This window comes from Hirundo rustica, chromosome 29, assembly GCF_015227805.2.
Source record: "Hirundo rustica isolate bHirRus1 chromosome 29, bHirRus1.pri.v3, whole genome shotgun sequence".
NCBI lineage: Eukaryota > Metazoa > Chordata > Aves > Passeriformes > Hirundinidae > Hirundo > Hirundo rustica.
The window spans coordinates 1,819,336-1,837,067 of record NC_053478.1 but is presented as its reverse complement, the minus strand read 5'-3'; the positions used below and the strand labels follow the sequence as shown (position 1 = coordinate 1,837,067).

The following is a 17,732-nucleotide window of genomic DNA, read 5'->3' as shown; positions in this document are numbered from 1 at the left end:
CAATGCAGATTCTTTATTGCGGACGGAAAAGGGCACAGGAGAGAGAAACCAGCGCAGCAACAAGGCACGGGAAGCACAGAAATCCTGAGGCAGCAGCGAGGCACAGCCCGGGGCTCCAGCCCAGAGATCCGCCCTCGCCGGGGCGGGCTGGGGGCTCGGGGCCGGGCAGGGCAGAGCCTCGGGCCAGGCTCAGCACGGCAGAGAGGGGACGGGGGTGGAGGCAGCGCTGGGAGCCCCAAAGGCGCCGGCCGAGGCTCTGCAGGGTCACCCTGGCAGGTGACAGCAGCGACCCTGCAGCTCCCGGGGCTGCGGCTCCAGCCCGGCTCAGGCGGCGCAAGGCAGCAGCGGCCGGGGCTGCAGCCCGCGGGCAGAGGCAGCGCTGAGCTCCAGGGGCATTCGGGCTTTAGCAGGGCCCGCAGGAACCCCCGAGAGACCTGGAACCGCGGCCGCAGCTGCCCCCAAAACCTCCATAGCCCCCATAGCCTCCATAGCCTCCATAGCCCCCGTAGCCTCCGTAGCCTCCACGGCCTCCAAAGGAGCCCCCGGAGCCGGCTCCGACGTAGGGAGCTCCGGCCGAGCCCACGGCGCTCTGCTGCGGGAAGGAGCTGAGGATGGGCCCGGGGAAGGTGACCACCGAGGCCGGGGGCTGGATGACCACCGTGGAGTCGGGGCACTGCCGCACGCAGGGCTCGTTGCAGGTGTCAGCCAGAGGCGCCGGGGTGGCCACGCCGCAGCTGGGGACGCACAGGCTAGAGCAGGACATCCTTGGACGGGCAGGGAAAGCTGCAAGGGAAGGCACGGCCACGGCTCACGACAAGGACTCGTCCCAAATCCCGCCCGGCTCTGTCCCACCCGGACCCCGTGTCCCAGGACGTGCCCTGGAACATCTCAGGCATTCCCAGCAAATCCCGGGCACGGCTGAAATGGTTCTGAAATCCCTCGCTGTCCTCACCGTGCCCGGGTCTTGCCTGCCCGTGGCAATGAAGGAAAACTCCCACATCCCAGTCTCCAGGCCCCCAGAGGAATCGAGCCCAGGGCTATAATCCCAAGCACCCCAACTCTGCACTGGGAGAGCTGGGGGAGCGCAGGGACAAAGATTCCTGGGGAAATGCAGAGGCAGAGATTCCCCGGGCAAGGCGCGGGTGAGGAAGGCAGGACGGAGGAAGGCTCGGACTCACCACAACGATCAATGAGCAGAGGCAAGTGGAGGGAGCTGGATGCAGCCCTGTGGAACCCTCGGACCTTTTATACAGCCCGGAGTGCCCGGGGCATGGTCCAGGGGGAGGGGGCAACCCCCAGTAATTAGCGATTCAAGCTGACAAGGTCAATGACACAGCTAATGAGGGGGGACAGCTCTTGGTCATTCCCTTCTTGGAGATATTGGCGTGGAAACGCGGCCGGCGGCGATGGGAGGCGGAGGGAGGGACAGCCAGGGCCCATCATTACGTGACGGACACGGCGCTGCTGCAGCTGCACTCTCAGCCCCAATAAACCCTGGTGTGTCCCTAATCCCTCCCTGTGCTCACAGAGCATCCCCAGCATCGCTGGGGACCCGGCCCCGCTGCTGCCCCTCTGCTCCCCCGGCGCTGTCCCCTCTGTCACCGCTGTCCCGGCCTCTGGCCCACCGCTCTCGCCCTTCCCTGCGGCTTTGGGCCTCGCCCACGGCTGCCATCTGCCCCCGCTGCCTTTGCGTGGCCAGCGAGGGAAAGCGGCGCGTGGAAATCCCAAAGTCCTTCCAGAACCTTCGAGGGGGCAACGCACAGACGTGTCAGGGCACCCCAAAACCTGGGGATGAACATCTTTTGGTGGCACCAGGCGCTGGTGGGGAATTGGGAAACACCCCGAGAGCGCCTTGTCCTCGTGCCCGAGCTGCCTCAGTTTCCCAGCCCGTAAAAGGCCGGTAATGACAGGGGTGATGGCTGGGGCAGCGTCTCCAAGAGCCGCCGCGAGATGCCTGGAATTGCTCTGGGTAAGCAAAGCGAGGGATTAGGCACAGATCAGGCTTTATTGGGGCTGAGCGTGCAGCTCCAGCAGCACCGTGCCCGTCATGTAATGATGGCCCACGGCCGGCCCTGCCAGCGCCGCTCTCCTGTCCATTCATTCCCGCACCAAAGTCCACAAAGGGGGGATGACAGAATTCTCCTGCGTCCCTCGGCGTTACGAAGCTTGCCAGAGCGGTGAGTTCCTAATTACTGGGGGTCTGTCCCCATGCCCTGCAGAGCGCCCCGGGCGCTCTGGGGTGTATAAAAGAGCCGAGCTCCTCGCACAGCTCCATCCACACTCCTGCACTCCACTCCTCTCATCACCCGGGTAAGTGCAGCTCCCTCTTGGGGGTCTCTCCCTGCCTCCCTCAGCACAACTCCGTCTGACACCTTCTCCTCTTCCCCGCGGTGTTTTCCAGAAGCCTTGACCATTCTGAAGGATGTCCTGCTGTGTCCCCAGCTGCGGCGTGGCCACCCCGGCCCCTCTGGCTGACACCTGCAACGAGCCCTGCGTGCGGCAGTGCCCCGACTCCACGGTGGTCATCCAGCCCCCGGCCTCGGTGGTCACCTTCCCCGGGCCCATCCTCAGCTCCTTCCCGCAGCAGAGCGCCGTGGGCTCGGCCGGAGCTCCCCACGTCGGAGCCGGCTTCGGCGGCTCCTTTGGACGCCGCGGCGGCTCCGGGGCTTACGGGGGCTCCGGGGGCTTCGGAGCTTTCGGAGCTTTCGGGGGCAGCTGCGGCGGCTCCAGAGGCTGCGGGCCCTGCTAAAGCCGGGCCCGAGCGCGGCCCCGGGCCCCGCTCTGCCCCTTCCTGCGGCGCTCGGAGCCCGCCCGGGGCCGCTGCCCGCTCCGGGCACGGCCCCGCCTCGGCTCCGGCTCCCCCGGCTCTGCCCACGGCCGCCACTCGCGGGGAGCCCTCGGCCGGGGCCCCGCTCTCCTGCCCCCGCACGCCAATAAAAGCTGCCTGGCACCGCAATGTTCACCCGCCTCTCGTTTGCTCTTTGCTCCGCACCCGCTGCCCCGAGCCCGCCGCCCTTCCCGGCTGGGTTCCGGGCGGCGCCGCCGGCACCGGGCGGAGGAGAAGCGCTGCCGGCTGTCGGGACTCCTCCTGCCCGTGCTGGGCCAGCCCGGCCCGGCAGCGGAGCCCCCCGAGCCGGGTCCCGCTCCGCTCCTCGGCCTCTCCCTGAGTGCCCGCCCGGCTCCTGCCCGCTCCGGGCTCCTGCTCCGCGGCCCCACCGCAGCCCCGGCCCCGCCGCCGCCTCCCTTCCCGCTCCGGCCCTTCCCCAGGCGCTGCCCGGAGCCCCGGGGCCGTGGGCATTGGGGAGCCGCTGGAGACCCCCCGAGGGCCCCGGCCCCGCTCCCGGCTCTGGGGGTCCCTGGGGGAGAACGAGAACGGCCCCAGCACCGCTCCCGCTCCTCCGCCTCCATCCCCGCACACATCCCTGCCCCCGGCCGACGCCTCCTGCTCCCGCTTTTCCCGCGGCTTCCGCCGCTCCTCGGAGCGCTGCCGGCCCCGGCCGGCGGTCCCCAGTGTCACCCACCCCTCGCCTGGGACACGGCTCTGCCCAGGAGCGCCAGGACAGCTTCCCACAGCCCCGCGCTCCGGGACACGCCGAGCTGGCCTTCGCTGCCCCTGCTCACACTGAAGGACATCCCCAAAACTAAAATAATATCCAATGTGTTCTCATTGTCGGGGACATTGGAACTACTGTGAAAATATGAGCAGAGTATGAAAAAATATTGTCTAAAACTGATCGAGATGAACTTAAACATGAAATCCCAAACCAGGGGAACTTTTGGTGCTGATTTGATCCGGGGAAGAAATTTCCACACCTATCAAGGGACACAGGAAGGGAGCTCAAGGGGCTGGGAACTCAAAGCTCCTGCTCCAGGAGCTTTGTGCTCCACGGGACCGAGCCCTGTGCTCACTCCACGGCCTGCAGAGGGGACTGGGCAATGTCTGCTTGGGTCTGTCCCCTCCCTTCCCAGCTGCCACCCCTCAGGCCGGACAACCTGGGACACGCAGCGGCCACCGCTGCCTTTCCCTGCAGCTTCCAACGGGACCAGGCCTGGCCCAAGAGGCGACGTCGGGTTCGCTGCTTTGCCTGGGCATCTGGAAGAGTTTCTGCCAGACCCTTGTGGCGCTTTCCCATCCTCACCGCGGCCTTTGGGAATGTCCCGCGTTTCCTGCGGCTGGGAGAACACGGGCAGCTGGGCGGGATGCGCTGCCCAGAGCCAGCGGGGTGTGCCGGCCTCAGCTGGAGCACACGGAGCCCAGCGACCCCCAGGATCCCGGGGCACTGCCGGGGGGATCCCGACAGCCCCACGGACACCCAGGGGATCGGGCGGGAGGGAAGAAGGGAGCGTGAAGGAAAACCAGGAGCCAAGATTGCGATGCAAGACAGCTTTTATTGCAGGGGGAGGGCAGGAGGGGCTGGGCAGAGGAGCGGGGCCGCGGCCAAGGGCTCCCCGTGTGCCGGCCCCGGGCAGAGCCGGGTGAGCAGCAGCAGCAGCAGCCCCGGCCGAGTCTCCGGCAGCGGGGCACCAGGAGCCCCGTGGGGCGGCTCAGGCGGGGCAGGGACAAGGCAGAGGCGCTTCCCCAGCTGGCACCGGGCTCCCAAGGCGCGGAGCCCGGCCGTGCCGGAGGGGTTTTCTTCCGCAGAGCGTCGGGTCGGGATGTGCCGGGGGTTCTCCTGGAGCTCTCCTTGGTCCGAGGCCGCGCTCGGCGCGGGGCTTAGCAGGGCCCACAGTTGCCGTTCAGGTAGCGGTGGCCGCTGCTCCAGCCCCCGTAGCCACAGCCCCCAAGGCCCCCATAGCCCCCATAGCCCCCATAGCCGCCACAACCCCAACCCCCGTAGCCACCACGGCTTCCATAGCCCCAACCCCCGTAGCCACCATAGCCTCCATAACCCCAACCTCCGTAGCCTCCATAGCCCCCGTAGCCCCAGCCCCCGTAGCCTCCACGGCCTCCAAAGGAGCCCCCGGAGCCGGCTCCGACGTAGGGAGCTCCGGCCGAGCCCACGGCGCTCTGCTGCGGGAAGGAGCTGAGGATGGGCCCGGGGAAGGTGACCACCGAGGCCGGGGGCTGGATGACCACCGTGGAGTCGGGGCACTGCCGCACGCAGGGCTCGTTGCAGGTGTCAGCCAGAGGTGCCGGGGTGGCCACGCCGCAGCTGGGGATGCACAGGCTGGAGCAGGACATCCTTGGACGGGCAGAGATTTCTGGAAAACAACTCCAGGAAGGAGCAGAGGTGTGAGGAAGGGAAAGCATGGAAGGAGGAAGAAAGAGATCTCCAAGAGGCCTCGGGGAGCTGCACTTACCCGGGTGATGAGAGGAGTCAAGTGCTGAAGTGTGGATGGATCTGTGCAAGGAGCTCGGCTCTTTTATACACCCCAGAGCGCCCGGGGCTGCAGGAAAGGGGGTGGTGGCAAAAAAAGAAGCTAAGTAATTAGGAATTCACGCTGACAAGCTTCATCAGAGAGATAATGTTGCAAGATAATTCCATGGAATCCCCTCATTGGGGACACAGGTGTGAAAACATGTGAAGGATGTGAAGGAAGCGAAGGGAGGGCCGGCCGTGGGCCATCATTACATGACGGGCACGGTGCTGCTGGAGCTGCACGCTCAGCCCCAATAAAGCCTGATCTGTGCCTAATCCCTCGCTTTGCTTACCCAGAGCAATTCCAGGCATCTCGCGGCGGCTCTTGGAGACGCTGCCCCAGCCATCACCCCTGTCATTACCGGCCTTTTACGGGCTGGGAAACTGAGGCAGCTCGGGCACGAGGACAAGCCGCTCTCGGGGTGTTTCCCAAATCCCCACCAGCGCCTGGTGCCACCAAAAGATGTTCATCCCCAGGTTTTGGGGTGCCCCGACACCTCTGTGCGTTGCCCCCTCGAAGGTTCTGGAAGGACTTTGGGATTTCCACGCGCCTCTTTCCCTCGCTGGCCACGCAAAGGCAGCGGGGGCAGATGGCAGCCGTGGGCGAGGCCCAAAGCCGCAGGGAAGGGCGAGAGCGGTGGGCCAGAGGCCGGGACAGCGGTGACAGAGGGGACAGCGCCGGGGGAGCAGAGGGGCAGCAGCGGGGCCGGGTCCCCAGCGATGCTGGGGATGCTCTGTGAGCACAGGGAGGGATTAGGGACACACCAGGGTTTATTGGGGCTGAGAGTGCAGCTGCAGCAGCGCCGTGTCCGTCACGTAATGATGGGCCCTGGCTGTCCCTCCTGTCAGTGCAGGGCACGTTTCCACACCAATATCTCCCTGATGTTGGGGTGTATAATTGTATTGCATCATTATCTCTCTGATGAAGCTTGTCAGCTTGAATTCCTAATTACCTGTTTTTTTGCCACCGCTCCCTTTCCCGGTGCCCCAGGCCCTTTGGGAGATGTATAAAAGGCCCAAAGGTTTCACAGAGCTCTATCCATCTTCCACTGCTTGACTCGCTTTATCAACTCGGTAAGTCCAAGCCTTCCCTCCTCTTTCCTTCTTCATCTGTGCCTTTCCCAAGGAATCCTTGTCTGGGGCTTTCTCAAGGAACCTTTGGCAGTGAGCTCCTCTTTCTCTCCCAGTGCAGAGTTAGGGTGATTTGGGGTTGTATCCATGGGCTGAGGGAGTTTGGAATATTGGGGATAGCCTGGCCGCTTCGGATGTCAAAGTTTTCTGAATCCCCACAGGCAGGCAAGACCCGGGGACAGTGAGGGCAGCAAGGGATCTGAGCAGGCATCGCAGTGGGATGGGGATCAGAATGCCCGAGATGTTCCAGGGCACGTCCTAGGACACAGGGGCAGGTGGGACAGAGTCAGGAGGAGTTTGGGACGAGTCCTTATCATGAGCCGTGGCCGTGCCTTCCCTTGCAGCTTTCCCTGCCCGTCCAAGGATGTCCTGCTCCAGCCTGTGCGTCCCCAGCTGCGGCGTGGCCACCCCGGCGCCTCTGGCTGACACCTGCAACGAGCCCTGCGTGCGGCAGTGCCCCGACTCCACGGTGGTCATCCAGCCCCCGGCCTCGGTGGTCACCTTCCCCGGGCCCATCCTCAGCTCCTTCCCGCAGCAGAGCGCCGTGGGCTCGGCCGGAGCTCCCTACGTCGGAGCCGGCTCCGGGGGCTCCTTTGGAGGCCGTGGAGGCTACGGGGGCTGGGGCTACGGGGGCTACGGAGGCTATGGAGGTTGGGGTTATGGAGGCCGTGGTGGCTACGGGGGTTGGGGCTATGGAAGCCGTGGTGGCTACGGGGGTTGGGGTTGTGGCGGCTATGGGGGCTATGGGGGCCTTGGGGGCTGTGGCTACGGGGGCTGGAGCAGCGGCCACCGCTACCTGAACGGCAACTGTGGGCCCTGCTAAGCCCCGTGCCGAGCGCGGCCTCGGACCAAGGAGAGCTCCAGGAGAACCCCCGGCACATCCCGACCCGACGCTCTGCGGAAGAAAACCCCTCCGGCACGGCCGGGCTCCGCGCCTTGGGAGCCCGGTGCCAGCTGGGGAAGCGCCTCTGCCTTGTCCCTGCCCCGCCTGAGCCGCCCCACGGGGCTCCTGGTGCCCCGCTGCCGGAGACTCGGCCGGGGCTGCTGCTGCTGCTGCTCACCCGGCTCTGCCCGGGGCCGGCACACGGGGAGCCCTTGGCCGCGGCCCCGCTCCTCTGCCCAGCCCCTCCTGCCCTCCCCCTGCAATAAAAGCTGTCTTGCATCGCAATCTTGGCTCCTGGTTTTCCTTCACATTCCCTTCTTCCCTCCCGCCCGAGCAGCGCGGGCAGATGGCAGCCGTGGGCGAGGCCCAAAGCCGCAGGGAAGGGCGAGAGCGGTGGGCCAGAGGCCGGGACAGCGGTGACAGAGGGGACAGCGCCGGGGGAGCAGAGGGGCAGCAGCGGGGCCGGGGCCCCAGGGATGCTGGGGATGCTCTGTGAGCACAGGGAGGGATTAGGGACACACCAGGGTTTATTGGGGCTGAGAGTGCAGCTGCAGCAGCGCCGTGTCCGTCACGTAATGATGGGCCCTGGCTGTCCCTCCCTCCGCCTCCCATCGCCGCCGGCCGCGTTTCCACGCCAATATCTCCAAGAAGGGAATGACCAAGGGCTGTCCCCCCTCATTAGCTGTGTCATTGACTTTGTCAGCTTGAATCGCTAATTACTGGGGGTTGCCCCCTCCCCCTGGACCCTGCCCCGGGCACTCCGGGCTGTATAAAAGGTCCGAGGGTTCCACAGGGCTGCATCCAGCTCCCTCCACTTGCCTCTGCTCATTGATCGTTGTGGTGAGTCCGAGCCTTCCTCCGTCCTGCCTTCCTCACCCGCGCCTTGCCCGGGGAATCTCTGCCTCTGCATTTCCCCAGGAATCTTTGTCCCTGCGCTCCCCCAGCTCTCCCAGTGCAGAGTTGGGGTGCTTGGGGTTATAGCCCTGGGCTCGACTCCTCTGGGGGCCTGGAGACTGGGACGTGGGAGTTTTCCTTCATTGCCACGGGCAGGCCAGACCCGGGCACGGTGAGGGCAGCGAGGGATTCCAGAACCATTTCAGCCGTGCCCGGGATTTGCTGGGAATGCCTGAGATGTTCCAGGGCACGTCCTGGGACACGGGGTCCGGGTGGGACAGAGCCGGGCGGGATTTGGGACGAGTCCTTGTCGTGAGCCGTGGCCGTGCCTTCCCTTGCAGCTTTCCCTGCCCGTCCAAGGATGTCCTGCTCCAGCCTGTGCGTCCCCAGCTGCGGCGTGGCCACCCCGGCGCCTCTGGCTGACACCTGCAACGAGCCCTGCGTGCGGCAGTGCCCCGACTCCACGGTGGTCATCCAGCCCCCGGCCTCGGTGGTCACCTTCCCCGGGCCCATCCTCAGCTCCTTCCCGCAGCAGAGCGCCGTGGGCTCGGCCGGAGCTCCCTACGTCGGAGCCGGCTCCGGGGGCTCCTTTGGAGGCCGTGGAGGCTACGGGGGCTACGGGGGCTATGGGGGCTATGGAGGCTATGGGGGCTATGGAGGCTATGGAGGTTTTGGGGGCAGCTGCGGCCGCGGTTCCAGGTCTCTCGGGGGTTCCTGCGGGCCCTGCTAAAGCCCGAATGCCCCTGGAGCTCAGCGCTGCCTCTGCCCGCGGGCTGCAGCCCCGGCCGCTGCTGCCTTGCGCCGCCTGAGCCGGGCTGGAGCCGCAGCCCCGGGAGCTGCAGGGTCGCTGCTGTCACCTGCCGGGGTCACCCTGCAGAGCCTCGGCCGGCGCCTTTGGGGCTCCCGGCGCTGCCTCCACCCCCGTCCCCTCTCTGCCGTGCTGAGCCTCGCCCGAGGCTCTGCCCTGCCCGGCCCCGAGCCCCCAGCCCGCCCCGGCAAGGGCGGATCTTTGGGCTGGAGCCCCGGGCTGTGCCTCGCTGCTGCCTCAGGATTTCTGTGCTTCCCGTGCCTTGTTGCTGCGCTGGTTTCTCTCTCCTGTGCCCTTTTCCATCCGCAATAAAGAATCTGCATTGCACCAACCGTTTCTGCTGTTGTGGCTTTCTCCATCCCAGCCGTAAATGGATCTGGGAGTGAGCAGCGGTGTGAAATGTCCCATCATGGGAGCCCGGGCGGGTTTGGGTTGGAAGGGACCTTCAAACTCATCCTGTTCCACCCCTGCCATGGACAGGGACACCTTCCACTGTCCCAGGCTGCTCCAAGCCCTGTCCAACCTGGCCTTGAGCACTTCCAGAGATGGGGCGGCTCCAGCTTCTCTGGGAAATCCATCCCAGGGCCTCTCCAGGCTCCCAGGGAGGAATTCCTTCCCAAAATCCCACCCAAACCCCTCCCTGACAGTCTGAACCCATTCCCCCTTGTCCTGTCCCTCAGGAACTGTCTCTCTCTGTTCTCCTTGTAGCCTCTTTCCATCCCCAATAAAGAATCTGCTTTGCATGAACAGTCCCTTGGGTTTTGTTTGGTTTCTGTGGATTTGCTCATCTGATTTGGGCTGGGATCTGTTCACGGAACCCCAAACTCATTCAGGTTGGGAAAGACCTCCAGGATCCTCATCCGATTTTTGACCGGTCCCCACCGTGTCACCCTTCCTGGAGATCTGAGTGCCATGTCCAGTTGTTCCTTGGGCAATTCCAGGGTTGGAGACTCCAAACCTCCCTGGGCAGCCCCTTTCACTCCTGACCACCCTTCCCGGGGATGAAATTCTTCCCCAGGTGAAACTCCAGGCCCAACATTTATCATCCCTAGGCCAGAGAATGAGCAGGGCCTGCGAGAGTTCCAGCAGCTCAGACGCCTTTGTGTTGTATTCCAAGGCTTGAAGGGAAAAGTATCAATTAATTCATTTATTCCTTTGTGATCCTTCAGCAAAAAGTTTCGACGTCTTCGCTTTTTTTCCTGCGGTCGATAATTTTAGCAGTTCAAAGCGCCTCTCGGACGCCCGTAACCGTTTTTATGTATTTATAGGCTGTCATTATTCTATTTAAAGCTTAATTCCCTTCCCAGCAGCTTCATTATTGAAAAAGAGTCGCTTCAAAAGTACGAGTTGAGGCGTTCCGATGTTTGCTTCGGTCAGAAATGATTTTATACATTTCAGACTTCTCATTCAAGTGCGGCTCTGCACGAGAGGCACGGCAGTGAACGGCTTTGTCTCCTCATCCTCCAAATCCGGATTTATTTCTTGTTTTTATCCTTAGACTCCTCGGAGTGAACAAAATATGTGCTAAATATGTGTTGAAATATGTATGTGTTAAAATATATGTTAAAATTCGTGGAATTTTAACTCTTTCTTTGACTGGACTGCTGTTAAAGTAGTTAAATCAGTCTCTAGGGCTGAGACAGAAGAATTTATTTTATCCTCACTTGTTTGGTCTTACTTGTGCATCCCGAGACACTTAAAGCTTCCCGGTTTTCATTTGGGAATTTGTCTAAAACTCCCCAGATTTTATTGAGTAGAGTTAGTTAGAGAAAATATTGAATTTGTGACCTGTTGCAGCTAAATTTAGAGACCAGGATACAGCTTGAACAGCAACTTGAGCCGTGCTTCTGAATGGAAAAATTCATCAGAAATTCACCAGAAGACTTAGGGAAGCTCCAGGCTGAAATCTGCTGGAAGTACAACCCCCAGTTTCACTGGGAAAGGTTTTAGATGAATTTTGCTCTCGTATTTTGCTCTGAGCCCAATCCAGCTCTGTTCCCTTGGCTGGACTGTGCCCTGGGATGCCTCCAGAGTTCTCTTCCCACCCAAAATTCTGGGATTTGGGGATTCTGGGGTGCCGGCACTGCCTCTGCGTGTTCAGAGGGCGGCAATTACACTCACAATGAGGGTTCGAGGGTTTAATTGAGCTTTCAAAACGCGTTAGTGCCCAGACTCTGAGACACCTCGGTCATGAATAATTTGGGTCACTCCCTCATCCCAAGAACCTGGTGGAACAGCCTGGGAACTTCACTCTTCCATTGGCATCCCAAGTGGGGCCTGGAGTGAAGGGAAAGTGAAAATTTCTGCTCTGGAAAGTGAAATTTTCTGCTGTGGAACAGGTCGTGTCTCTCCATTTTCCCAAAGATGGGAAAATCCCAGACACTGCCAGCACAAAAGCACGGGAGGAAGAGAGATTTTCTCCCAGCTTCTGGTGTTATCCCCCAAAATTTAATTAACTGGGAGCTGGTCCGTGCCGTAGTGATTTACAGATGCTGTCGGGTCCAACGCCTGCACACCCGCAGGGATGTGAAAGCAAATTTAAAGGAATATTTCCAAGCATTTCCTAGGAAATTCTGGGTTTGGGATTAATTTCCCGAGGTTCTGCTGCGCCGCTGCTGGTTTGCAAAATGCGTGTGCGGGAGAGTTTGGGAAAAGCCACAGGGTGCGGGTGTGACTGCATAAAACACCGAGCTGGGGACAAAAATCTGCGTCCAGAAAAAGCAGAAAGGCAGAAAAAAAAAAACCAAACCGGGGCCGTTTTGTGATGCTGAAAGGTTTTTAATAAGAGTAAAGCTCACAATCACGATCTAAAACAGCACAGAGAGAGGAAAGAACGGGCACGACACGAATTTACAGGCGCGGAAAATCTCCGCTTTGGTTCCATCGGTTCAGCTTTGGCCGTCGATTTTCCCTTTCCGGACTTTTCCGCTTGTTTCCAGCCCAATGAAACGAAGCCGATCGGGCGGTTCAGGGTTTCTTTGGGGCAGTTTCAGAGGCAGCTGAGTCAGGAATTCATCCCTAGGACAAGCACGCTCCAGCTTTCACCAAACCGAGCTGGGGAAGAGCTAGAAACGAGTGATTCGCTCACAGATACTAAACCCGGCTTCCCTCACACCACCCAAACCCGGGGAGCGCTGAGAGACAGAGCAGAGAAAAAATGGAAAACGGAGCTTTTTTTTGGGGGGGATAGGGGGGGAAACATCTGAGAAGCTTCACAGGAGCCCGAATTGCCGTGGCAGCCCTGGGCTCGGAGCGGAGAATTCCGCCGCTAATTCCCGGTGAAATCGCCGTGGGCTCAGCACTGGTAGCAGGGGTAGCAGCTGCCGTAGGAATATCTCTGGAAGTAGCGGGAGGAGAAGGGGGAGCAGTAGCGGGAGCTGAAGGACGGGCAGCAGTCGCGGTAGCCACAGAACCTCCCGTAGTAGCCCTGGGAGCCGCAGGGGCTGCCGCAGTCGTAGCTGCGGGAGCTGAACACGGTCCCGTAGCCGCAGGGGGAGAGGCAGGAATCCTCACACTGCCGCTGGTAGCAGAAAGTCATCTCGGGACTGTGCAGGGAGCTGGAAGGGAGGAAAAAAAAACCCACAGCCCTGAGGTGAGTACGGACAGAGAGTAAACCCCGAGTAAACGCCGCGGGGAAGGGAGAGACAGCGAAGCACAGCCCGGTGCGCTCCTGCAGCGCTCCATCCCCGATCCGGGGCGAGTTCCTCCCCCTAATCCTCCATCCTGAGCTTTCCACAGCGCGACCCTGAGTCAAAGCAGGGCTGGAAAAATCCTCGGAGCTGCGCTGGGATAAAGGCTGGAGGGGGAAAAGGGGGATCCGTGCAGGGCTGAGGTTTTTTGGAACACTCAAGTGTTAAAAATCCCGTGAGGAAAGATTGTTTGGCACGGGGATAAGTCCTAAACCACCACCTCAATTCCCTCTGGCTGCAGCGTTTGTGGATTAGCAAGGAAATAAAGGAAAAGAAAATTTAAAAAAAAAAAAAAATTAAAAAAAGGCAAGAAAATAAATGGGGGGGGGGAAAAAGAAGAAAAAAAATAAAAAAAGAAAAAAAGAAAAAGAGAAAAAAGAAAAAAGAAAAATAAAAGAAAAGGGGAAAAAAAAAAAAAAAAAAAAAGGAGGAACAGCCTCAAATCCATCCCTTCATCATTCACTGGGAATTTCCCGAATCTGCTCCCACTTACCCTGGTCTGCAAGCAGGAGAAGACAGGAGCAGGGAATGGTCTCTAGCCCGGGATTTGGGGTTTTTATGGAGCTCCCGGTCCCGCCCCGCACACGTGTCCGGCTCAGCCCCCATCTCCAGCCCCTCTCCCTCCCCTCATCGATGTCCCGATGTTTCCTGGTGATGCGTCCAGCGCCGCGACAAGGGCGCGGCTCCGCCCGCCGGGTCCCTTTCATCCCCAAAAATAACCCGCTCGGGGTAATTAAACCTCGCTATCATCGCGCTGAATTTGCGCGTCGGGACAGCGGCGACTCCTCGGCATCAGCAAAGTCGTGCGGAATCCCGAGCGCGGCAGGTTTGGAACAGCGGGAATGTGCTTTGTTGGGCTTTTTTTTTTTTTTTTTTAAATTTAATTTAATTTTTTCTCCCACCCCCTCCCTGGAATAGTCAGGGAAGGGACGCACGAGCTCTTTTTGGGGAATCCCGTCGCTCCCGACGACACGTGGGACGTTTCCTGTCACGTCGAAATGGGGAAAGAGCGGCTCTTTGATTCGGCGTTATTGATTCAGGCAGAAAATTGGCCTCTGAGCATGGGAATGGCACGTCCGGGATGCGTTTTTAGAGGGGTAAAAAAAAAAAATAAATAACAATAAAAAAAAATCTCCCGGAGACCCAATTCCAAAGCTGTGAATTACAACTCTACCAAAGGCGGGAAACACCCCAAATGTGCGGGTTTTGGGGTGTTTTTTTGGAGCGGGTGTTACATAACAGCAGGGGTGTATGTAGCAACCCCGGTGTTAATATTGAAATAATAAATCTCTTTGCGCCCGAAAAATATTTAATAAGTCTTAATGAAGGCTTTGATATTCCAAATGCAGAGAAAGGCCCAGAACTGCCGAGGTGCTGCCTGTCATTATCCTCCCTTGGGATGGGAGTAAACAGCAAAACAGGGTTTGGAGGTGAAGGTCACCGGGGAAGCCTTATTCACCTTCATTAGGGAGAATTAAACACCTCGAGAATATGAAGAAGAACTTCCATTAAACCGTGGCTGGAATTTGGGGGGTTTCTGGGGAAAACTGCGGTTGTTACAGGGGTAAATCCCTGGAGGGGGTTGTTTATTTACTTTATTTTATTTTATTTTATTTTATTTTATTTTATTTTATTTTATTTTATATTTATTTATTTTATTTTATTTTTTTCTCCTTCTCAGGAACCCCTGAGCGAATCGTTTTCTGATCTGAGTGGGAACCAGCACCGAGCTTTTCGGAGCCAGCAAAATCTGCCGTGCTTGGGGCTGGCTCTGCAGGAAACTGAGTTTGAGTGGATTCCATAAAAACACGCCTGGAGATTTCAAATATCATAAAATAAACCCGGAGATTTCAAATATCCTGATTTCTGCTTGAAATAATTTAGATTTGCTGGGGATTTCGGCCTGCTCTAATGGTCCATGTAAATCACTGATGTCTGGTTTTATTCAGATGTATTTCCAGTCTTACATAGAAAAGGATGCACATTTCTTTCTACAGCTTGGGAGCCTGTCGAAGTTTGGTGGAATTACTTAATAATATATATATATTCATATAAATAAAAATAATAGAAATATTCTGGCCTAAAAATGCTGGCCTATTTGAAATAGACCCAAACAATAATATTTTTTTTAAAATACAAATAAAAATAATATAAATATTCTGGCCTAAAAATGCTGGCCTATTTGAAATAGACCCAAACAATAAATTATTCCTAAGGATTTTCGTTCTGAAAAACAATTGGAATTCTTCCTCCCCTCAGGCGAGCCCGGAGTCATCGCAGGTTTCACATATTGACCCCTGCCCATTCATCCCAAACCGGGACCGCCAGCATCCATTAATCCAGCTCTCAATATCCTTCCTTCCTTTTTCCTGCTATAACTCAGATTTCGCCACCCCTAATTCCCGGGAGTTAATTGACCCGGGAAGTCTGGACATGAAAGGAGAGAGCGGCGCGAACTCATCTTTTTGGCAGCCGGGAGCTGAGTAACGATCCCAAAGCCAGGGGAAAAAAAAACAACTCCATCAGCTGCTGGGGTGACGTGCGCGGGGTGAGCTCAGAGACCGAAAAGGAGCTGGAAGCACGGGAGGCCGGAGCAGATAAATGTATAAAAGGCAGCGAAATCCGAGGCTCTGCACTCGCACCTTCAGCCTCGGCTCCTGCTCAGCGCGGTAAGTCGGGCTTAAGGCGCCCTGCTGCTGGCTTTGCTGCTGGGTTTTGCCGTAGCGGGGTTGGGGTGGAAGTTAAGCTTCCAAGTGATGTTTCAGAAGTGATTTCGCGGCCGGGCGGTTCAGGGGTTTTGTTAAAAACGGGGAGCTGAGGTGCGGCTAAATGTAGAGGTTTGGGTTCCCCAGATGTGCGGGGCGAGGAATGATTTATTTCAGGGTGTTGCGGGTTATTTCGGGGTTTGTTATTAATTAGCTGCGTCAGGGAGGTTTAGGTGGGACATCGGGGAAAGGTTTTTCCCCGCAGAGGGTGGCCTGGGGTGGAGAGGTTCAGCTGGGTTCATCCTTCTCTCCTCTCCCTGGTTTCCATCCTCACACGGGAGGGTTTCCCAAAAGCAGCAAATCCCTGCTTGAACTCTGGGGCAGAGCCGATCCCAAACCGAGCGGGCAGCTCCAGGTCGGGGCCCCGCGCAGGGCTGGGGAGGCGCTGGCACGGGACATCCCACGGATCCCGCATCCCTGGAAGTGCCCGAGCCCAGCTTGGAGCTCCCCGGGCCGCAGCACGGAGCCGCTGCCCCTGGCAGGGGTGGGACTGGATGAGCTCCGATCCCTTCCCCGCCCCAACAATTCCCCACAACCTCTGATGGCTCTTTTCTCCCGGCAGCCCGGCCCCCCTGCACAGCCCCGAGATGACTTTCTGCTACCAGCGGCAGTGTGAGGATTCCTGCCTCTCCCCCTGCGGCTACGGGACCGTGTTCAGCTCCCGCAGCTACGACTGCGGCAGCCCCTGCGGCTCCCAGGGCTACTACGGGAGGTTCTGTGGCTACCGCGACTGCTGCCCGTCCTTCAGCTCCCGCTACTGCTCGCCCTTCTCCTCCCGCTACTTCCAGAGATATTCCTACGGCAGCTGCTACCCCTGCTACCAGTGCTGAGCCCAGCCCAGGCAGGAAAAAAAAAAAACCCAAAATCCACGCTGGAGGCTCCTGGGTGGATTTTGCTCTGGTCGGATCCTGAGGCTTTGGGATTTTTTCGATGCCCGCTGTTAATTCTGATTAATTTGCTTTATTTTTAGGGTTTTTTTTTTTTTTTTTTTTTGCTGTTCTTTCTCAGTCTTTGGGGATGAGGTTGTTGCGTGTTCTGAGGTGTAACTGCGGAGCAGGAGCCTCGCCTGGCTGTGCTGGCAGCTCCGCTCCTCTCCACCACCAGCTTTACTCCCCAGACCTCTGCTGCGAGGTGTAGCTGCTCCTCGGTGTATGATGGCGTGAACCTCTGGCTACTCCTGTGCTACTACAAGCTGTAACTTCTTCTTGCTCTCATTAAAAAGATCTTGCATCACACCTTCGGTTGTGTTTTAGTGTTCTTCTTGATATTATATTTGGCTTTGCTAATTATTTCCTTGACACACGCAGGAAAAAGAGAAAAAAAATTAAAAAGAGGCGCCAGGTTCTCAGATCTGCAGTTTTTAGGAGAAGCCGAGGGGGCCGAGGACACATTGAACACCTCGATTTCTGTCTGCTCCGAGCCTCCACGTTCGCCTTGTCCCAACCCTGCCCCTCTCCCACCGAAAACGTTCCCGCTTCCAAAGCATGAGCTGAAAAAGTGAGAAGATTTAGGGAAATAAAAATAAAATAGATCAGGACTTGCCGGCGACACTTCCAGCCCAAGTTCTGCCCCGTGTGAGGGAGAAGGGGCTTTGTGCAGCTCGTGGAGGACGGGGAGGGATTCCCGAGCCCAGGAAATCCTGGGAGAGCAGCAGGAGCTGCTGGGGGAGGGAGGGACAGAGGGATGGACAGAGGGATGGACAGAGGGATGGACAGGGATGGACCAGGGATGGACAGGGATGGATCAGGGATGGACAGAGGGATGGACAGAGGGATGGACAGAGGGATGGAGAGGGATGGACAGAGGGATGGACAGAGGGATGGACAGAGGGATGTACAGGGATGGACAGGGATGGACAGAGGGATGGACAGGGATGGAGAGGGATGGACAGGGATGGACAGGGATGGACAGAGGGATGGACAGAGGGATGGAGAGAGGGATGGACAGAGGGATGGACAGAGGGATGGAGAGAGGGATGGACAGAGGGATGGACAGAGGGATGGACAGAGGGATGGACAGGGATGGACAGAGGGATGGACATTGGGATGGACACTGGGATGGATAGGGGGATGGACAGGGGATGGACAGAGGATGGACAGAGGGATGGAGAGAGGATGGAGAGAGGGATGGACAGAGGGATGGACAGAGGGATGGAGAGAGGGATGGACAGAGGGATGGACAGAGGGATGGACAGAGGGATGG

General features: G+C 58.9%; 5 protein-coding genes across 5 annotated transcripts; 3 read left to right on the top strand and 2 right to left on the bottom strand.

The window, feature by feature from the left end:
• Nucleotides 1-403: 403 nt before the first annotated feature.
• Nucleotides 404-763, bottom strand: LOC120764274 (claw keratin-like). The gene has a single exon (XM_040088166.1). It carries the CDS (start codon nucleotides 761-763, stop codon nucleotides 404-406), a length of 360 nt encoding a protein of 119 aa, XP_039944100.1.
• Nucleotides 764-2,422: 1,659 nt separating this feature from the next.
• On the top strand, nucleotides 2,423-2,749 carry LOC120764180 (claw keratin-like). The gene has a single exon (XM_040087984.1). It carries the CDS (start codon nucleotides 2,423-2,425, stop codon nucleotides 2,747-2,749), a length of 327 nt encoding a protein of 108 aa, XP_039943918.1.
• Nucleotides 2,750-4,714: 1,965 nt separating this feature from the next.
• On the bottom strand, nucleotides 4,715-5,182 carry LOC120764286 (claw keratin-like). The gene has a single exon (XM_040088180.1). It carries the CDS (start codon nucleotides 5,180-5,182, stop codon nucleotides 4,715-4,717), a length of 468 nt encoding a protein of 155 aa, XP_039944114.1.
• A 1,673-nt stretch (nucleotides 5,183-6,855) lies between these two features.
• LOC120764281 (claw keratin-like) lies at nucleotides 6,856-7,314 on the top strand. The gene has a single exon (XM_040088174.1). It carries the CDS (start codon nucleotides 6,856-6,858, stop codon nucleotides 7,312-7,314), a length of 459 nt encoding a protein of 152 aa, XP_039944108.1.
• Nucleotides 7,315-8,629: 1,315 nt separating this feature from the next.
• On the top strand, nucleotides 8,630-8,998 carry LOC120764263 (claw keratin-like). The gene has a single exon (XM_040088134.1). The coding sequence runs from the start codon at nucleotides 8,630-8,632 to the stop codon at nucleotides 8,996-8,998; it is 369 nt and encodes a 122-aa protein (XP_039944068.1).
• The last annotated feature ends 8,734 nt before the right edge of the window (nucleotides 8,999-17,732 follow it).